The 17,074-nt window shown below is 35.3% G+C and overlaps 2 protein-coding genes across 3 annotated transcripts; one reads left to right on the forward strand and one right to left on the reverse strand.

The window, feature by feature from the left end:
* Nucleotides 1-677: 677 nt before the first annotated feature.
* On the forward strand, nt 678-8,980 carry LOC125681902 (serine/threonine-protein kinase Nek6-like). Of its 2 annotated transcripts, XM_056160390.1 has the most exons (5): nt 758-925; nt 2,370-2,460; nt 6,823-6,985; nt 7,179-7,350; nt 8,085-8,980. In XM_056160390.1, exons 3-5 carry the CDS (start codon nt 6,857-6,859, stop codon nt 8,711-8,713), a joined length of 930 nt encoding a protein of 309 aa, XP_056016365.1. In that variant the 5' UTR covers nt 758-925; nt 2,370-2,460; nt 6,823-6,856; the 3' UTR covers nt 8,714-8,980. The 2 variants fall into 2 exon arrangements, with proteins under 2 accessions (XP_048778118.2, XP_056016365.1); XM_048922161.2 differs by lacking the exon at nt 2,370-2,460 and having other exon boundaries at nt 678-925.
* On the reverse strand, nt 2,898-17,059 carry LOC125681908 (DNA-directed RNA polymerase II subunit RPB3-like). The gene is made up of 8 exons (XM_048922174.2): nt 16,690-17,059; nt 12,825-12,874; nt 10,062-10,183; nt 9,746-9,874; nt 5,146-5,194; nt 4,157-4,325; nt 3,281-3,318; nt 2,898-3,170 (listed from the first exon to the last, which is right to left on the reverse strand). The coding sequence occupies exons 1-8, from the start codon at nt 16,773-16,775 to the stop codon at nt 2,992-2,994; spliced, it is 822 nt and encodes a 273-aa protein (XP_048778131.1). The 5' UTR covers nt 16,776-17,059; the 3' UTR covers nt 2,898-2,991.
* Between the last annotated feature and the right edge of the window lie 15 nt (nt 17,060-17,074).

Here is a 17,074-nt window from a genome sequence, read left to right on the forward strand (position 1 = left end):
CGAAGACTATTTAGGATTTTGAAGATCGGGTTAACTCCCTCTTTTTTATTGCTTGTCAATTTTTTTTTTTTTTACCAACTAACCCCAATATCTCTTCCGATTGCCCCCATCCCTGAAATACGATACGATATGCCCGTTGGTGTGTCTTTTACTTTGACCTCAAGTATGTTAAACAGATTTATGTTATGTCGCCAATGAGACCATGATTGTATTCTATATTCATAATATGATTTAACAGATGCGTTTTTAAATGAGATATTGGACGTGTTATCAATAAAATCTCTCTGATTTAATGTGTATATATGAATTAGAAATATAAAAAATGAATAGTAGAATACTAAATCGAATCAATGTCGCCTGACTCATGCATCAAGTTCTTATCTTCGTAATTCCTTATACAGTAGAAATAGGTTATGGTATTAAAGTATATATGTCATATCATTGGATGTATAGAGTATTACTGTAATCAATATTTTTTAATCTTATACTTCGTTGAATTAAAATTTTAACACAATGAATATATGAATCAGTGAATTTCTTTTTTAAAAACTTTAAAATATTCAATTATTTATTGATTCACCAAGCTGATAAATTCTCGTCCGTTCCAGCCGTTTGAAAAAGAAAATTGAGTGTATGCATATTTATTGGGGGTGTTACATGCGTTGCAAACTTCCTTTGTTTGAACACTTAAACAGAAATGCTAATTTGGGCTCTTCACACCCACCCCTTGGATGGAAAAACCAAGGTGCACACTTAGTCCACAACTGCTCTCTGAAAATTGGATCCGCCACTGTACTCTAATCCCGAAACCGACTTCCCCATAATTCAGTTGACGTCACAAAGGAAAAGAAAAACCTAAACAATTATGACGTCACAAATGGTTTGTTTTGTTTAGATCTACTACCAATACGCCGAACATTACAAGGTAAATATTTTCTAATCTTATATACATGCATATCGTAAAATCTGCTCATGGAATTCGTTTGTTTACAAGAGTCACTTTCCTAAGTCCCATAGTCCTCTATACCGGTCATCCAAGTATTAGTTAAAAGTATCGATTGATTGTACGATATAATGTTTAACCTCCCTTTCGAGAATTTTTCACTCATATGAAGACATTACCATCGCCGGTGAAGGGCTGCAAAATTTAGGCCTATACTCGGCGTTACGACCTCTGAACAGGGAGGGATCTTTATCGTGCCACACCTGCTGTGACACGGGGCCTGTTTTTTTTTTAAATTGCGGTCTCATCCGAAGGGCCGATCACTAGACCCAACAGCTACGAAATCTGCAATAATTTTCCCGTTTTACATATCTAAGCTAAATTATAATACCGGGTAATTAGTAGCAGTATAAAACAAGATATGTTCTAAAACAAAAATGCCCCCAAAGTGTTGATAATGATAAAAGACTTAAAACACGTTATATTAACTATATGACTATTTTGGACCCACCCTATAGTCTGGGTAGTGAAATTTACAAGTTTGGTATATCCCTTTCTGCTTTCCCCAAATATGCAATTAGTTTTTATAAAGTATAAGACAAATTAAAGAAATCTTTCAAATGATAATTACAATTATTACTGTGATAATTTTGTCCCCACCTGGGATTATGAAATTTACAAGTTTAGAATCAATAGCATTAAAGATGTTTTACACAGGAACATTTCAGAACAAGTTTGTTTCCGCCCAGGAGTCTGGATTTTTTTTTTTTAATCTCTACCCTGGAGATCATGAAATTTACAATTTGGTAGAGGCCTTCCTGCTCTACATGACTATGCATTCAGTTTTTCTTACAAATGTATAGATGGAGATTTTTAAAAATTGGTCAATTTTTGCCCCAACCCTATGTAAGACCCTGGGGATGCAGGAGTCCTGAAGTCTATAGGATACTTCATAACAAATTTGGAAAGAATTTAATCAATGGTATGCATGCAGACCAATGGCAATAGATCACCCAAATGACTTAAACTCAACTCAAGAATTATTACACCAAATGTTTTAAGCGGATTGTATCGATTAAATAAAAATTCAAACTATAGAAGCATTGCAACTTAACTGCTATGTGCTAAGTAGCAAACTATACACTATCCATAAAAAGTATTTCCATAGATATCATACTGATGTATTCTACCAAAATAAATTCTAAGTTGCAAGACCAATACACCACAGGGAATATTTGAAATATCATATAGCTGAAAATCCAAGACACATATTATTAAATTCTTTTGACCTTGATTTTTCTAAATATCCATGGTGTAAAAAGGAGGAAATACAAACCTACACTGTACATATTTGGTCACCAGCTTAATTTTACACTTATACCTAGAGGAAACCGATTAATTGTCCCTTTTTATAACATATGGATAGATTAAAAGACAGACATGGTGATTCAAAGACATCCTCAAAAGTTGTATGTGGACAGAATTTACAGAAATGTCATGAAGAATAACTACAGATGGTCAGAACTATTTTTTCACAATTACCGTTAAACATATCAATCTGAAAATACTAAGTGTATAGGTTTACATAGTGCAGCAGTAAGATGGGTTTGTTCGCTGGTGGCCAGACAGCTCAGTTGGTAGAGCACCTGACTGAAGATTCAGGGGGCCCCGGGTTCGAATCTCAGTCTGGTATGCTGCATTTTCTCCATTCCTGTTACAATAGTATCAACATCTCCACAAAATTTAGCAAAATGCATTTCGGGTTCGATAGTGGGAGTGAAACCAATATACCCCTATCCTTCAAACTTTGTGGGGGTATCAAAAGTAATTAATCACCATTGTGTACTAAGTCAACATCCAGCACCCTCTGTTATCTCCTTTAAAAAAGGACCTCTACATTTTGCTGACATGTAAATGCATCACTCATATACATTTAGATAACAACACCATACAATTATATTAAGAAAACTTTAATGAAATTGACATTTTAATGACCGTATGAAATGATGCTCTGTTTACATCACAGAAACAGAAGATATGAAGCAGTATTAAATGGCCAACACATCTTGTTGGATTTCATGACTGAGTTGAGTCTGTAAGTCACTGAGTTTCTTTTTGAGAACAGCTAGTGCCGAGAACATAATATTTTCAGGCTTCAGGGATCCACAAGATTCTACATTGATGTAGTATTTGTTTGGATGTCCAACTCCATCAAAAGGTGCTTCATCTGTAAAATAAATATATATTCCTTTATCTCACCAACAAATTTTTTACAGGCCCACCTTCAATTCAAAATAAATTGACATATGAATTCTTCCATAATGTGAATCTACTTACGCGTGTCTTCATCGAGTTCTGAATATTCACTTTTAGGCCTGCAATGAAGAAATGCAAAATTTGTAACCTACAGATAAATAAATAGATGTTTATTCATACATGTATTCAAAGCTGGGGACATGTACCATTTTAACAATATGATCCATTTAATACATGTCGTTTTCATAATGGTCTGAAAATTGAATCATGGAAATACTGAAGTTTTACAATACTACCGAAGATGTATTAAATATGAAAATAAATAACACGGTATAATTTAGTATAAAGAGGCAACTTAAAAACAAGGGATGGTACTTGTACATAGTCAATCAGACTGGTGGTCTTTTGTTCTATCAAGTAGTTATGACAAACTTTTCATATGTAGATGTATATATTAAGTAGTTAACGTATAGCGGGTTTATTCCACGAGGTGATAAATTCGGCTTATCTTAGCGGTTAGATAGCTTTACACAAAAAATTTCACTTGCCAAATATGCACCCAATTGTGACTTCAGTATTTGCAAGAGAGATAAATCTTCCTTGTCTGCCAAAATTTATTCCGCTAAAATTATTTGCATACCTTTGAGCCAGCAAATCACCAAATTTTAGACCCGCTGAAAAAACCTACTATACGGTATGACAAACTATTCATTTGTAGATGAATATATAGAAAAGAGACGGGGAACAAACTGTATATAGAAAGGAATAAATCAACTTTCAAGATCAATCTTTAGTATATTCAAAATTCCTTACAAATAGATGATACTGGTTATCATTCTTATCACATGAATTGACCATGTACATGTGAATTCTTGACCATGTACATGTGAATTCTTGATCATGTACATCTGAATTCTTGACCATGTACACCTGAATTCCTTCACACTAACAACTCACCATTCTTCTGGTTTGGGATATAGGGTGTGTCTCAGTGAATTATCTGGGTCATACTCAAAGGCTACACCGCACGTGGGGTTCCATTTGGCATGCTCTTTTGCGAAACCCTTCCTGGCAAAAGCTCTTACTTTAAGTTCCTGACCTTTTCTTAATTTCACAATCAAAATATCTGGAAAAAAGATTAACATTAATTGAACACAAATCTTACAGATTTCTTTCATTACTGTTGTATATTCACTCTGACCTTTGATGGTATACTAATTTAGATAATGTATGGAAAAAATAAATCCACAATACCGGAATACTTTGCCACCATTTTTTTCTCAAATTAATGTGAATTATTTTTCTTGCAAACCGTGTGTCTTTTGTGAACAAAAAAAAAAAACCAACCCCAATTAGAGGGGAAAAAAGTTACTTGTCAGTGTTCTGAAATTAATATATCAATGGTTGTTTCCAGGGCAGTGAATGACCTACACCAGACAGATATGACATTGTCTACATTGAGCTTTAAGATCTTCATTTTGATGTTATAGTATATAAGATGAATGACAAGTATGCACTTCAAATGGTGCGATCTACTGCACTTGACTTAACAGTAGCACCATCAAAATATTTGAGACTGTGTACCAAAAAAAAACAAGGGTACCGCAAACAGTACATAATACACCTGAGAAAATGCTTACATAGAGTGTTTTTCCTCATTTGAAAATAGTGGGAGGAGTTTGCCGGACAAATTATATACCCTCCATATAACAATAATTTTCAAATAAAGGGGCAAATCTCCTGCAAGAGAGGTCGAAATGGATGAAAATTGCAACATGATCAAGAGTGATCCACAAAGAAGCTTTATAGCAAGTTTCAGCTTGATATGTGACAAAGAAATGAAATTAGAAACAGAAAACCCCGAATGGACATCACTGTACCATAATAAGTCCTGTCTAAAGACGGGCATATAAAAATGAGAATAATGTGCATTGGAACCAAATTACCATCTGTGTCTTCATATTCACTTGTTTCTTCTTTATTTCTGGACGTCACCTGTTGAAAGAAAAATCTTTTGTATTACAGTCATCTTTTTCTAGTAATCTTGTTACATCTTCCTAATACGTAACAAACAAGAGCTCCACAAAGTGGGGCATCTCCTCGCAATGTAAGCAATCTTTTCTATGAAGTCCTGTTGTGACCTACACCTTTTAACTCCAAAATCAATAGATTTCTTCCTCTCTTGATAACTAAGTATCAAATCAATCAAGCAAACAAGAGGCCTATGGGCCACATCGCTCACCTGAGTCACCTTGGCTCATATTTAAAGATTTTTAATATATATTCGCATGTAAAACTTTGATCCCTATTGTGGCCCTAACCTACTCCCGGAGGCCATTTTTTTTTCAAAATTGAATCTGGACTATGTCAGGAAGCTTTCATGTGAATGTAAACTTTTCTGGCCTGGTGATTTTTCAGAAGAAGATTAATAATGATTTTCCCTATATATTTGTATGTAAAACTTTGATCCCCTATTGTTGCTTCATCCTACCCCCGGGGCCATGATTTTAACAAACTTCAATCTGCACTATGTCAGGAAGCTTTCATGTAAATTTCAGCTTCTCTGGCCCAGTGGTTTTTGAGAAGATTTTTAAAGATTTTCCCTATATATTTCTATGTAAAACTTTGATCCCCCTTGTGGCCCCATCCTACCTCCGGGGGCCATGATTTTTAAAAACTTGAATCTGGACTTGTCAGGAAGCTTTCATATAAATCTCAACTTTTCTGGCTCAGTTGTTCTTGAGAAGAAGATTTTTAAAGATTTTCCCCAATATATTTGTATGCAAAACTTTGATCCCCTATTGTGGCCCCATCCAGCCCCCGGGGCCATGATTTTTACAAAATTGAATCTCCACTATTTCAGGAAGCTTTCCTGTAAATCTCAGCTTTTCTGGCCCAGTGGTTCTTTAGAAGAAGATTTTTAAATGACCCCACCATATTTTTGCATTTTTATGATTATCTCCTGTTTGAAAGGGACATGGCCCTTCATTTGAACAAACTTGAAGGCCCTTTACCCAAGGATGCTTTTAGCTAAGTTTGGTTGAAATTGGCCCAGTGGTTCTGGAGAAGAAGTCGAAAATGTAAAAAGTTTACTGACAAACGACGGACAACAGGCGATCAGAAAAGCTCACTTGAGCTTTCAGCTCAGGTGAGCTAAAAATGTTACCTGTAGAGTGCCTAAAAGATTTTTCTATAAAGTGTTGTAGTGATCTTGACCTTTGACCCCAAAACCAATAGGGTTCTTCCTCTCTTTTCAACAAACCTACATGTGAAGTATCGAATCAATTGAGCAAAAAATGTGACCTGTAGAGTGCCTAAAGATGTTTCTATAAAGTGCTGTAGTGACCTTGACCTTTGATCTCAAAACCAATAGGGTTCTTCCTCTTCTTTTAACAAACCTACATGTGAAGCATCAAATCAATTGAGCAAAAAATGTGGCTTGAACAGTGCTTACAAGATGAGTGTTACACACGATCACCCACACACGAACGGCCCTGTTACTATATCCCCTCTCACAATGAATTGCGAGGGAATAAAAAGATTTAACTTGCATGCAAAGCTTAAATATCCATATTTCAACCTTTAGTGTGCATCAATTACCGATTATTTTTCTTTTTATATAGAATTTTTCATGTTGTGTGCAATGGGTTGATAATTATGTTACGACTCTATGATCCGATATCCAAGACTGCGTACGAGCAAGAAGAAACGAGAGATCCGACATCCTTGCAGAGTCAAAGCAGAAAGGCCATAGTGCAGAATCTAACACTCCGATGTATAGAGAGGGTATGTTTATCTTCATGTCTTAAACATGACACACAATTCTTATACAAACCACTTACAGACCATGTCAAAAACAAATGTCGAATGAAAATACAACCGTAAATACAATTGTAAATATATGGATGATCATTTATACTAAATTTTTAAATGTCGGGGAAACTCTGAAATCCCATTCTTTCCCCCTTTTTATTTGAAGGTGAAGGATCTGCCTCTACCAGATACATTGAAGCACAGAGTTACAACACTGAGCATGAAAGATTTCCTTATAGATGTGGAGAGATTGAGACCTGTCAATCACACCCGGCAGTGCTACCCAGCATACTGTTGTCTCAATAATGAGGATGTCATCATTAAAATTTTCCCGAAATGTAAGATCTTCAACATTATAATAACACATTCATGGAAACTTTAATAGGTTTATTTCATTTCTTAGTTCTACATAAAATTTGCACTTCAATTTGTAAAGCTGTTGTCTTTAGACTCTTTTTCAGATTAAACAAGTATCCAGCTCCCCAATTGTGAATATTTTTCTCAAAAAAAGGGACATAACTTTATAAAAGTTGGTCAATCATACTTGTTTTATGTTGGTGGTTGTTTATGTTTATCAGGTACCACTTGCACAAAATTTTAAATTTTTACAGACACTTGACTTCTAGTTAACACTATTTAATGATTAAGTTTTAAGCCCAAAATTTGTAGTTCAATCATGCAAAGTCAAAATTAATCTATATTTGTTTATTAGAAATCTACAAAGCAATTTTTTTTATCCTTATATTGATGCATAACGGAGAATGCAGAAAACATTTTATGCAAAGGGCTATAATTTTTGAAAACTACTGTTTTTGAAAGCTATAAAGTAAGTTTCTTATCAATATCTGAAAGAATAATGTAAAAAAAAATGTGCAGAAATGAAATAAGACATTCTCAGTGATGGACAGACAGACACATAGAAAGGAAACCAATAAACTTCAGTATCACAAGGGTGGGGGGTGGTAGAAATTCTCAAATGGATAAGAGGATTCTTTTAAATAAAAATTATGGTACATATACATATGTATCTTTTATACCTCTTTATATGTATTTATTATTTTGGTATTTTTAGATGCTAGTGTTAGTCTTTCAGACTACAACCCCTCTCTGATAGCATCATTTGCAGAAGACGACCACCTGTGTTGTGTTTTTATCCCAACCCAATCCCTAGCTGAGAAGATTGACAAGGCAAACGAAACTGGGTGCACTTTAGACCACAGCATAATATGGCAAACACTTTCAAGCATTATGAATGTTTTCCAGTCCAAAAACATCTCCCCTATTGCCAGAATATCATCCACCAGCATTCAATTCCACACGTCTGGTCATATCACAGTAAACTGCACACACGACGAGAGTGAACAAATCACAACATTTGAGGCCAAAATAAACATGCCAGTTTATGAGGCACCCGAGGTCATTGGTCGCCAGAAACCCGACACCAAAGCCCACTCTTGGAACATAGGCTGTCTGTTGTATGAAATGCTGGCTCTTGAACCTGCTTTTTATGACAGGAGTGGGACAAACCCATTTTCAGTTTTCATGGATATCATGCAGGGAAACATGCCATCAGTTCCGAGTTCTGCCAATAACTCTTTGACAGATTTAGTCTCTCACTGCCTTGTTAGCAGTCCTGCTGATCGCTACAGTCTACAGGATATCACTGATGCTATTATTCTACATAATGCTAAAACCCTGTAGAACACCTGTCTTACTCATTCCTATACCAGAAATTTCTAATATTATGTTTTATTGCATTCATTTTAAAAGCTGTATTTACCAATTTCAAAAAATCTAATAGTGCAGAAATTTTCTTTTTTAATATTTTTACTTCCACACTTTTACTGGTCATACAATATGCATTATTGATAAAGAATGTTCATTTGATTTACTTGCCTGTTTATATCATCCAATGTTGCTTATATCAAATGTCTTGTTTATTACAAAAATAAAATTTTTACCAATGGACTACCAAGTGTTTTGTCTATACCCGGTATGTAAAATTTTGATGGAAGTCACTAAAATAATTTCCCAGCTGTATTATGTTCAGAGACTGCAGGCCTCTGTATCTAGACTGTTTTAATACTAAACTACAAAGAAATTCAATGGCCTAAAACAAACACATTATTTTTTTTCAGTTTAGAAAAAACTTTCGTATAAGTAATATTTTTACAAGCCCAAATCTAATTTTCTGGATTTGGTCTTCAGACCAGTGGCTAATTTCACTATCTAATTAATCTCATTTGTGTAGCTAGTATGTGAGCGACTCTAGCATTTAATTTTAATTAGATTGCTAATTTCAGAGACTGATGCTGTTGGTGATTTTTTGTATTTTTAAAAATATATTCTGTAGACAGTGTTCGATATTAACCATAGACCGAGTCTATGTCAAATGACACTGGTCTATGCCAATTATAATTGAGATAGACCAAATTGTCTATGCCAATTTCTAGATTTAAAGCAATAAATTTATTCCAAAGGACCTCTACATGGTCAGTCGACGTCTGATAAATGTTATGAGGAAATGAGGATACCGTTATGGAAATGGAAAGAAAATATGCTTTCTAAGTACATTAGAAGTAAATGAAAATGTTTGTTTTTTGGGTGATATTTTTTTTCAGTGTTGCGGTCTATGCCAATTCAATGAGGCCTATGTCGTCATGTTTTGGCATAGACTCGTGGTCTACCAAGTTTTAAACCAATTTCGAACACTGTGGATAAATGTATACATACTGGCACAACTTTTGGGTTGGACGACATAAGGTCAGCACTGGTCACATGTTTGGTCTGGTCCTCTGAACATTTCACATCCAGAGTAAACTCCACGGAACACTCAGGACAGAACTCCTCACAAGTGCAGTCCTAGGAAAATCAATCAAATTCACCATTTTTTTCCTCCTTCATAATGTTGGTCCAGGAATAAAATAAAATATTGCAATTTGAGTATTTTTCCTATCATCAATAAATACCACATACTAGCAATACGTTTTAATATTCTTTGATACTTGAACAATTTATAGTATGTAAAACAATATTTCATTGAATATACCCTTGAGAACTGCATACGGTCTACCACTTCATCACTTGTCAAGGGAATCAGGCCAATTCTATGAGAAATAAACTCGTCGAACAGGACTGTCGAATTGGACTCAATCTGAACCCAGTCAATAGCTACAAATCAAAGTACAGAATTAGACTCAATCTGAACCCAGTCAATTGCTACAAATAAATTTATAAGTAAAATGAACAAGAGGCCCATGGGCCACATCGCTCACCTGAGTCACCTTGGCCCATATCTGAAGACTTTCCATATATATTTGCATGTAAAACCTTGGTCCCTATTATGGCCCAAACTACCCTTTGCAAACTTGAATCTACACTATGTCAGAAAGCTTTCATGTAAATGTCAACTTCTTTGGCCCAATGGTTCTTTTGAAGCTTTTTTCTATATTTGTATGTAAAATTTTTTGACCCCCACCCCCCCACTTGTGGCCCCATCCTACCCCCCGGTGGCCATGATTTGAACAAACTTGAATCTGCACTGTGTCAGAGAGTTTTCTTGTAAATATCAGCTTTTCTGACTCAGTGGTTATTGAGAAAAAGATTTTAACTATATATTTGTATGTAAAACTTTGATCCCCCTTGTGGCCCCATCCTACCCCCGGAGCCCATGATTTGAACAAACTTGAATCTGCACTACGTCAGAAAGTTTTCATGTAAAAATCAGCTTTTCTGGTTCAGTGGTTCTTGAGAAGAAGATTTTTCCCACATATTTGTATGTAAAACTTTGATCCCCTATTGTGGCCCCATCCAACCCCCGGAGCCCATGATTTGAACAAACTTGAATCTGCATTATGTCAGGAAGCTTTCATGTAAATCTCAGCTTTTCTGGCTTAGTGGTTCTTGAGAAGAAGATTTTTAAAGTTTTTCCCTATATATTTGTGTGTAAAACTTTGATCCACCCCTTGGGGCCCCATCTTATCCCCGGGGGCCATGATTTGAACAAACTTGAATCTGCACTATGTCAGAAAGTTTTCATGTAAAAATCAGCCTTTCTGGCTTAGTGGTTCTTGAGAAGATTTTTAAAGATTTTTCCTATATATTTGTATGTAAAACTTTGATCCCCTATTGTGGCCCCATCCAACCCCCGGGGCCCATGATTTGAACAAACTTGAATCTGCATTATGTCAGGAAGCTTTCATGTAAATCTCAGCTTTTCTGGCTTAGTGGTTCTTGAGAAGAAGATTTTTAAAGTTTTTCCCTATATATTTGTATGTAAAACTTTGATCCCCCCTTGTGGCCCCATCCGACCACCACGGGCCATGATTTGAACAAACTTGAATCTGCAATATGTCAGGAAGCTTTCAGGTAAATTTCAGCTCTTCTGGCCCAGTGGTTCTTGAGAAGAAGATTTTTAAATGACCCCACCCTATTTTTGCATTTTTGTGATTATCTCCCCTTTGAAAGGGACATGGCCCTTCATTTGAACAAACTTGAAAGCCCTTCACCCAAGGATGCTTTTGGCCAAGTTAGGTTGAAATTGGCCCAGTGGTTCTGGAGAAGAAGTCGAAAATGTGAAAAGTTTACAGACAGACAGACAGACAGACGGACGCCAGACAAAATGTGATCAGAATAGCTCACTTGAACCTTCGGTTCAGGTGAGCTAAAAAGATTACAGAATTATGTCGATTTACTTATCACTCCCACAATAACGTAGAAAGGCAACAGTATGAATCAACCCGATCTAATTAAAATTCAATGTTAGATCCACTCAGTGAAGTGACTATATGAGTGGATCTAATAAGATTGGAACCTACATAGATTGCTGTAATACATGAATGTCTATGCAAATCTTCATGAGTGTACATAGACACCTTTCTAGATCTGTTCTTTTGCCTGAGGTATCTTTGAAAGCCAAAAAAATTTTTGGCTTGTAAGTTTATGAACACATGAAAATAAAGTTCCATAGAAGAAGGAATTCAAAATAAAATATCAAAAAGCTTGTTTTCTGTACAGTATTTACTGATAATTTTCTTAAAATCTTCCCTTATCCATTGTCTCTGATTTTTGATTCCCCAATGATTATCATTTTCATTTATTATTATTTTATTAATTTATAAAGCACAAAAATTACATATAGTTTCTATGTGCAGATCTATTCTGTTCACTATATGACCATGTTTAGATCAGAAATTAAGTTGTTCTCTATGTGTGGAACCCCCCCCCCCCCTTAAAAACCCATAAAACCAACCAACATCTCCAACAAATGAAGCATTTGTTCTGAATCAAGCAATAATTATAAATTATGCAGAATGTTTATACAAGAATTACTACTGGTGGTTGATTTATGAAATATAGATATTAAGCCTTTAAATTTCTCTTTGACCCCCCCCCCCCCATCACATTTATTTCATAAAGATTATAATGACACATGGTTTTCAAAGTAAGAATAAACACTGCAGTAACACTATCTTTGTATATGTTTTTTAAAAGATTATTCATATAAATCAATGGAAAAGCAGAGATATAACCAAAATAGCTTCAGTGCAAGGGCATAAACGAAAAGATTCAAAATGAAAACTGAAATGCTAAGAAGCAGAATTGATGATGATATATCTGTCTATTGTGTAAGTAATGATTCATAGATATCATGCATAACACTCAACAAAATTCACAGACCAGTATTGAAAATTCAACATAATGATAAAATAAGGTCATACACAGGCCTATCATTCCAACTGAACTTCTGCCATAAAACCACCGTACCCAACATTAACTTACATTTTTGATAAGTAATAACCATGAGACTTACCTATTGTTGGTACTTCTGCAATGCATACTCTTCTTATTGCATTGGCCACACTGAAAAACAGCATACAGAGTGCTACATACAATTACCCGAGTTATCTGTTCTGTTTGTGGTTAGAGCAATATTTACTGTAACTAGCACAGGTAACTTTGGATAAATAGATAGCTACTGATCCTACCCTTATAAATAGCAGATTTTATAAGGGGTAGATCCATAACTCTCTGGTCTTTATAAGGGGTGGATCTGTAGCTCTTTGGTCTGGGCTGGATTTCTCTGAAGAAACTAGAGTTGAAACTTTGACTTAAGTCTGAGATTTTGCTCAAATTTAAAGAAAACTCAAACTTAAGTTTGAGATTTTTTCCTCGAGAAATCCAAGCCTGTCCCGATTTTGCTCGAATTTTCACTGATCAAATAAAAGAAAACCTCAGACTGATCAAATAAAAAAGAAAACTCAAACTTAAATTTGAATTATTTTTTTTGGAGAAATCCAAGCCTGTCCGAACATTTCCCCCTGAGAGTTACATGTCTGCAAGTAGTCTTATATCTCTGTACATTTAAATAGCCACCCACGAAATTTAGTATGAAAAATTACAAACATTTCCCCTCTTCATATGTGACAGACCTTCAATTATTAAATTGAATTGAAAACTCAGTTTCAATAAAGTTCAAATTTTTTACATAGCCACGTAAGGTTGCTGGTCAATTCAATTTCACAAAGCCCATTGGATTTATATATGATCATGATGATATGTTTCAATACATTGCTGTCTTCACAAACAACTCGGTCAATGTTAACTATCTTTAAGCAAATAATAATCTGTTTATTATTTTGGATGAAAGCATTCAAGTTTGGTTAAAAAAAAATTGTTTTTAAAAATAAGTCTGGATACTGAATTGAATTTACTTCTTCCCCATACAAAACTTGAAATATGGGTAATAACTGATTTTTTATTTGCTACTATGAATGCTGAGTTTTACCCGCGATGGTAAAACAAATATTTGCAACTGTAAAATCAGCATTAATGGTCGCAAATAACAAATACGAAGGCAGTTATCCCCATTTAAATGCAATTTTTGCAAGTTACTTGATGTTTACCGCATGTCTTATTTTGTTGAGTTTTGCTTTTTCAAAATAAATGTGAAATACAGCACAAAATATAGTGCATCAGACAACCAAAAGACAAATTTCAAAACAAAATCGCATTAGAATCAAGAAATGCTCAACCATAGGTATATAAATTTTAATTAATTTCAACAGGAAGGGAGAAAATGCAACGGACCAGACCTGGATTCAAACCCTAGTAGCAGGGCACCCTGAATCTCTAGCCAGGTGCTCTACCACCTGAGCTAACTGGCCATCGGCAATCGAACCCATTAGACCGTCACATTCCTCCCTCCTTAAATGTCTTCACACCTTGATGACACCAAATCAGGATCTTTATCCCCTTACAGGAATTTTCTTCTCCGTCCTGTCAGTTCCAGGGGTGGTCTACGGCACAAAATGAAACAGGAACGGAGAAAATGCATACGATTCTAAAAGACTTCAGGAGAACTCATACCCAGGAGAATCTGTACCCAGAAATTTGGGTACAAGTTCTCCTGACACCCTCCAGACTGGGATTCAAACCTGGGCCCCTTGAATGCTCTACCAACTTATTATCTGGCTGGTGATCAAACCTGTCTGATCGCGACACAATAAATAGATATAAATAAATAACAAAATACTCTATCTATTTATATAAACATGGCTGCAATAATTTAGCCCTCTTCCGTTTCTCTTTCTTTCTTTTTTGGGAGAGGGCTACAACTCCTTAGGATCTCCATAATGGTGCAAATCCGGGAGTGATTCACTCCCGCAACATTTTCCATCATTCTAAACATTTGCTGACTTTCTTTACGCAAATATAATGATATTCTATGTTTCTTTATAGTCAATATATAAATTTACAACCTGCAACTTACGATTTGTGAGGCTCTATTCTACCATTTTCAGCAATTTCGATATATTCCAATTTCTCATTTCATATTTGTGCACCATGTTTGATGTACTGAAGTTTCAACTTCCGATTGTCAAGTTATTTGCATATGCCATTTAAGGTAGTATTTACACCAATGGACAAGTACGGAGGAGAAAGCTATTTCGTTGGTATTAAAAAGGTTTAGATTTAATATCAAGTTAAAAAACGAACAGTAGAGTGTAAATTCTTTTTGCAACCATATGATTTTCCTTTCTTTGTCGCAGTGGTTTGAGTAACTACATTTTCGCGCAGACTGTCAAAGTTTAGGTTTTTAAGTAGATTCATCTATGAGATCTCGCGATAACAAGCATGGCGGAGCAGACGAAGAATTTTGCATGCTGTACATGATGTTAAATGTTTAATGAAAAACACCTTTATTGGACAAAGTTGGTACTCCTTTTGGTGTAAACAACATTTGGGACTAATACACTGAGTTTATTATCGGTTGTTCATAAGATTATTTTGCACCATTACAAAGATCCTATGGAATTGTAGCCCTATCCCGAAAACGTCAGAATAAAAAAATCAGATAGGGATACATTATTGCAGCCAATATAAACAGATTGGGAACACTTCCCCTATGGCGAGATCTTCTTACTAAAATGCGATTATCCCTCTTTTGTGAGACCATGCGTGTTCCCCTATAAACATTACCATAAATAGGTGTTTTGGTGTCTTGATTAAAAATAATGACAAATCTTGTGTAATGCTGAATAAGTGTGACACACACTCAACATTAGGGCTGCAACGGGTACCCAAAATAACCGAAAACCGCGGGTTGTGTTGTTTGGGTCGGGTTCGGTTCCATTTTTCCGTTTTTCGGTTCGGGTCTGGTTTTTAAAATAGAATCATTATTAGAAATCCGTTTAAACGAAATGTTGTCCAAATCCTCAAAGGTGGCTGTATTTTGATCAATTATTAAATGATGGCATTGTGGACAAAACTGTAAATAATGACAGTATGTAAGATATGTCAGACGCATTGAAAATACGCCACAGGATCAACATCGTCAATGACAAAACATTGAAAGCATGGATGGAAACGAGTAGAAGTGACAACGCTGTTTCTGGTACCATGGATGTCGAATCTAAACCTCAGTCCACGTCCCCAAGTAATTATTGTGACAAAATACAATAAAGGTTTTTGATTTTAACTAGATCAGATTTTTGAAATATACTATACCCGAACCGAAATACCCAAACCCGAAGTAAAAAAAATTAGAACCGACCCGAAATTTTTTGGAACCGTAACAGCCCTACTTAACATCATTACATGACACGCATGGTCTGTGTAAAATTGACAACAGAGTCAAGAAATTTCATATCAACGCTACTGCATCCGAGGGAAGGAGGCTGAAATCCAATGCAAATCGTGAGTGTTTTTGTTTTGATTTATACATTTGCAGAAGTATCGGACATTGCAGCATTTTAGAGATGTACTCCTCAGATGTTTTTCTCGGTTGTACGGGATATAATTACTCTCACTAAAGATGGATAATCGCATTTTCGCGAGAATATATTGCTATAGGGCAAGTGTTCCCAACTTGATAAATACAGTTTATATATAATTATATATAGAAAGTTTTTTCTTCTTCCATATATCCATTGATTGATATAACCAAACCAAAAATTATTATTTAAATTTTTTTTTCCGGATACCCGTGATTCAACAGTGGTATTGGAAATATGAATGCAATAATCAACAGATTTCCGACTGACCGGCAACCTGGCATTGCTACGTAAACAAACTTTATTGAAGGTGTGAGCAGTTTTGCTTTTTGTATTTTGACTATCTGAAGGGAGGCAATATCCAATGATGTATAAAGCCTAATCTGATGTCTAACGATTTACCTAAGATCTGTATCTTCTAGAATATACTTTATATTCTCTTCTGAGAGCTGTGTAATTTGAACGGTTGGTTGGTTCGCATACGGCATTGTCAATCTTTACTAAGCTCTACAGTCTACTTTTCCTTCCATTCACATCTCAACATGCAACATCCGGTCAAACAGCGCCCCCTCTATTTACAGGATGAAACCATATATCAAGGGGCACAGCATCATATAAAATTAAGCAAGACTTTAGAATGGAACACAAATTCAAATTGGTTGATGATAATAAATGTCATTCATTTTCACGTCATATTTATCAAATAAATATCCATTGTGGGACTGAAGGGCGATTTTAAAAAGCCTTTTCGATCATTATGGCCCTTATATCCCCTTCGAAAGCAATG

The sequence above is a fragment of the Ostrea edulis genome, chromosome 1 (assembly GCF_947568905.1).
Source record: "Ostrea edulis chromosome 1, xbOstEdul1.1, whole genome shotgun sequence".
NCBI lineage: Eukaryota > Metazoa > Mollusca > Bivalvia > Ostreida > Ostreidae > Ostrea > Ostrea edulis.

Bases quoted from the DNA above. Each gene is read 5' to 3' on its own strand.
- LOC125681902 (XM_048922161.2), top strand. From the start codon at position 6,857: ATGTTACGACTCTATGATCCGATATCCAAGACTGCGTACGAGCAAGAA. The intron at 6,986-7,178 runs GTATGTTTATCT...TTTTATTTGAAG, and splicing joins CACTCCGATGTATAGAGAGG to GTGAAGGATCTGCCTCTACC. The intron at 7,351-8,084 runs GTAAGATCTTCA...TGGTATTTTTAG, and splicing joins CATTAAAATTTTCCCGAAAT to ATGCTAGTGTTAGTCTTTCA.
- LOC125681908 (XM_048922174.2), bottom strand. From the start codon at position 16,775: ATGCCGTATGCGAACCAACCAACCGTTCAAATTACACAGCTCTCAGAA. The intron at 9,875-10,061 runs GTATATTCAATG...TGATTTTCCTAG, and splicing joins ACCGTATGCAGTTCTCAAGG to GACTGCACTTGTGAGGAGTT. The intron at 5,195-9,745 runs GTATGTATACAT...TTCTTTCAACAG, and splicing joins CCAACCCAAAAGTTGTGCCA to GTGACGTCCAGAAATAAAGA.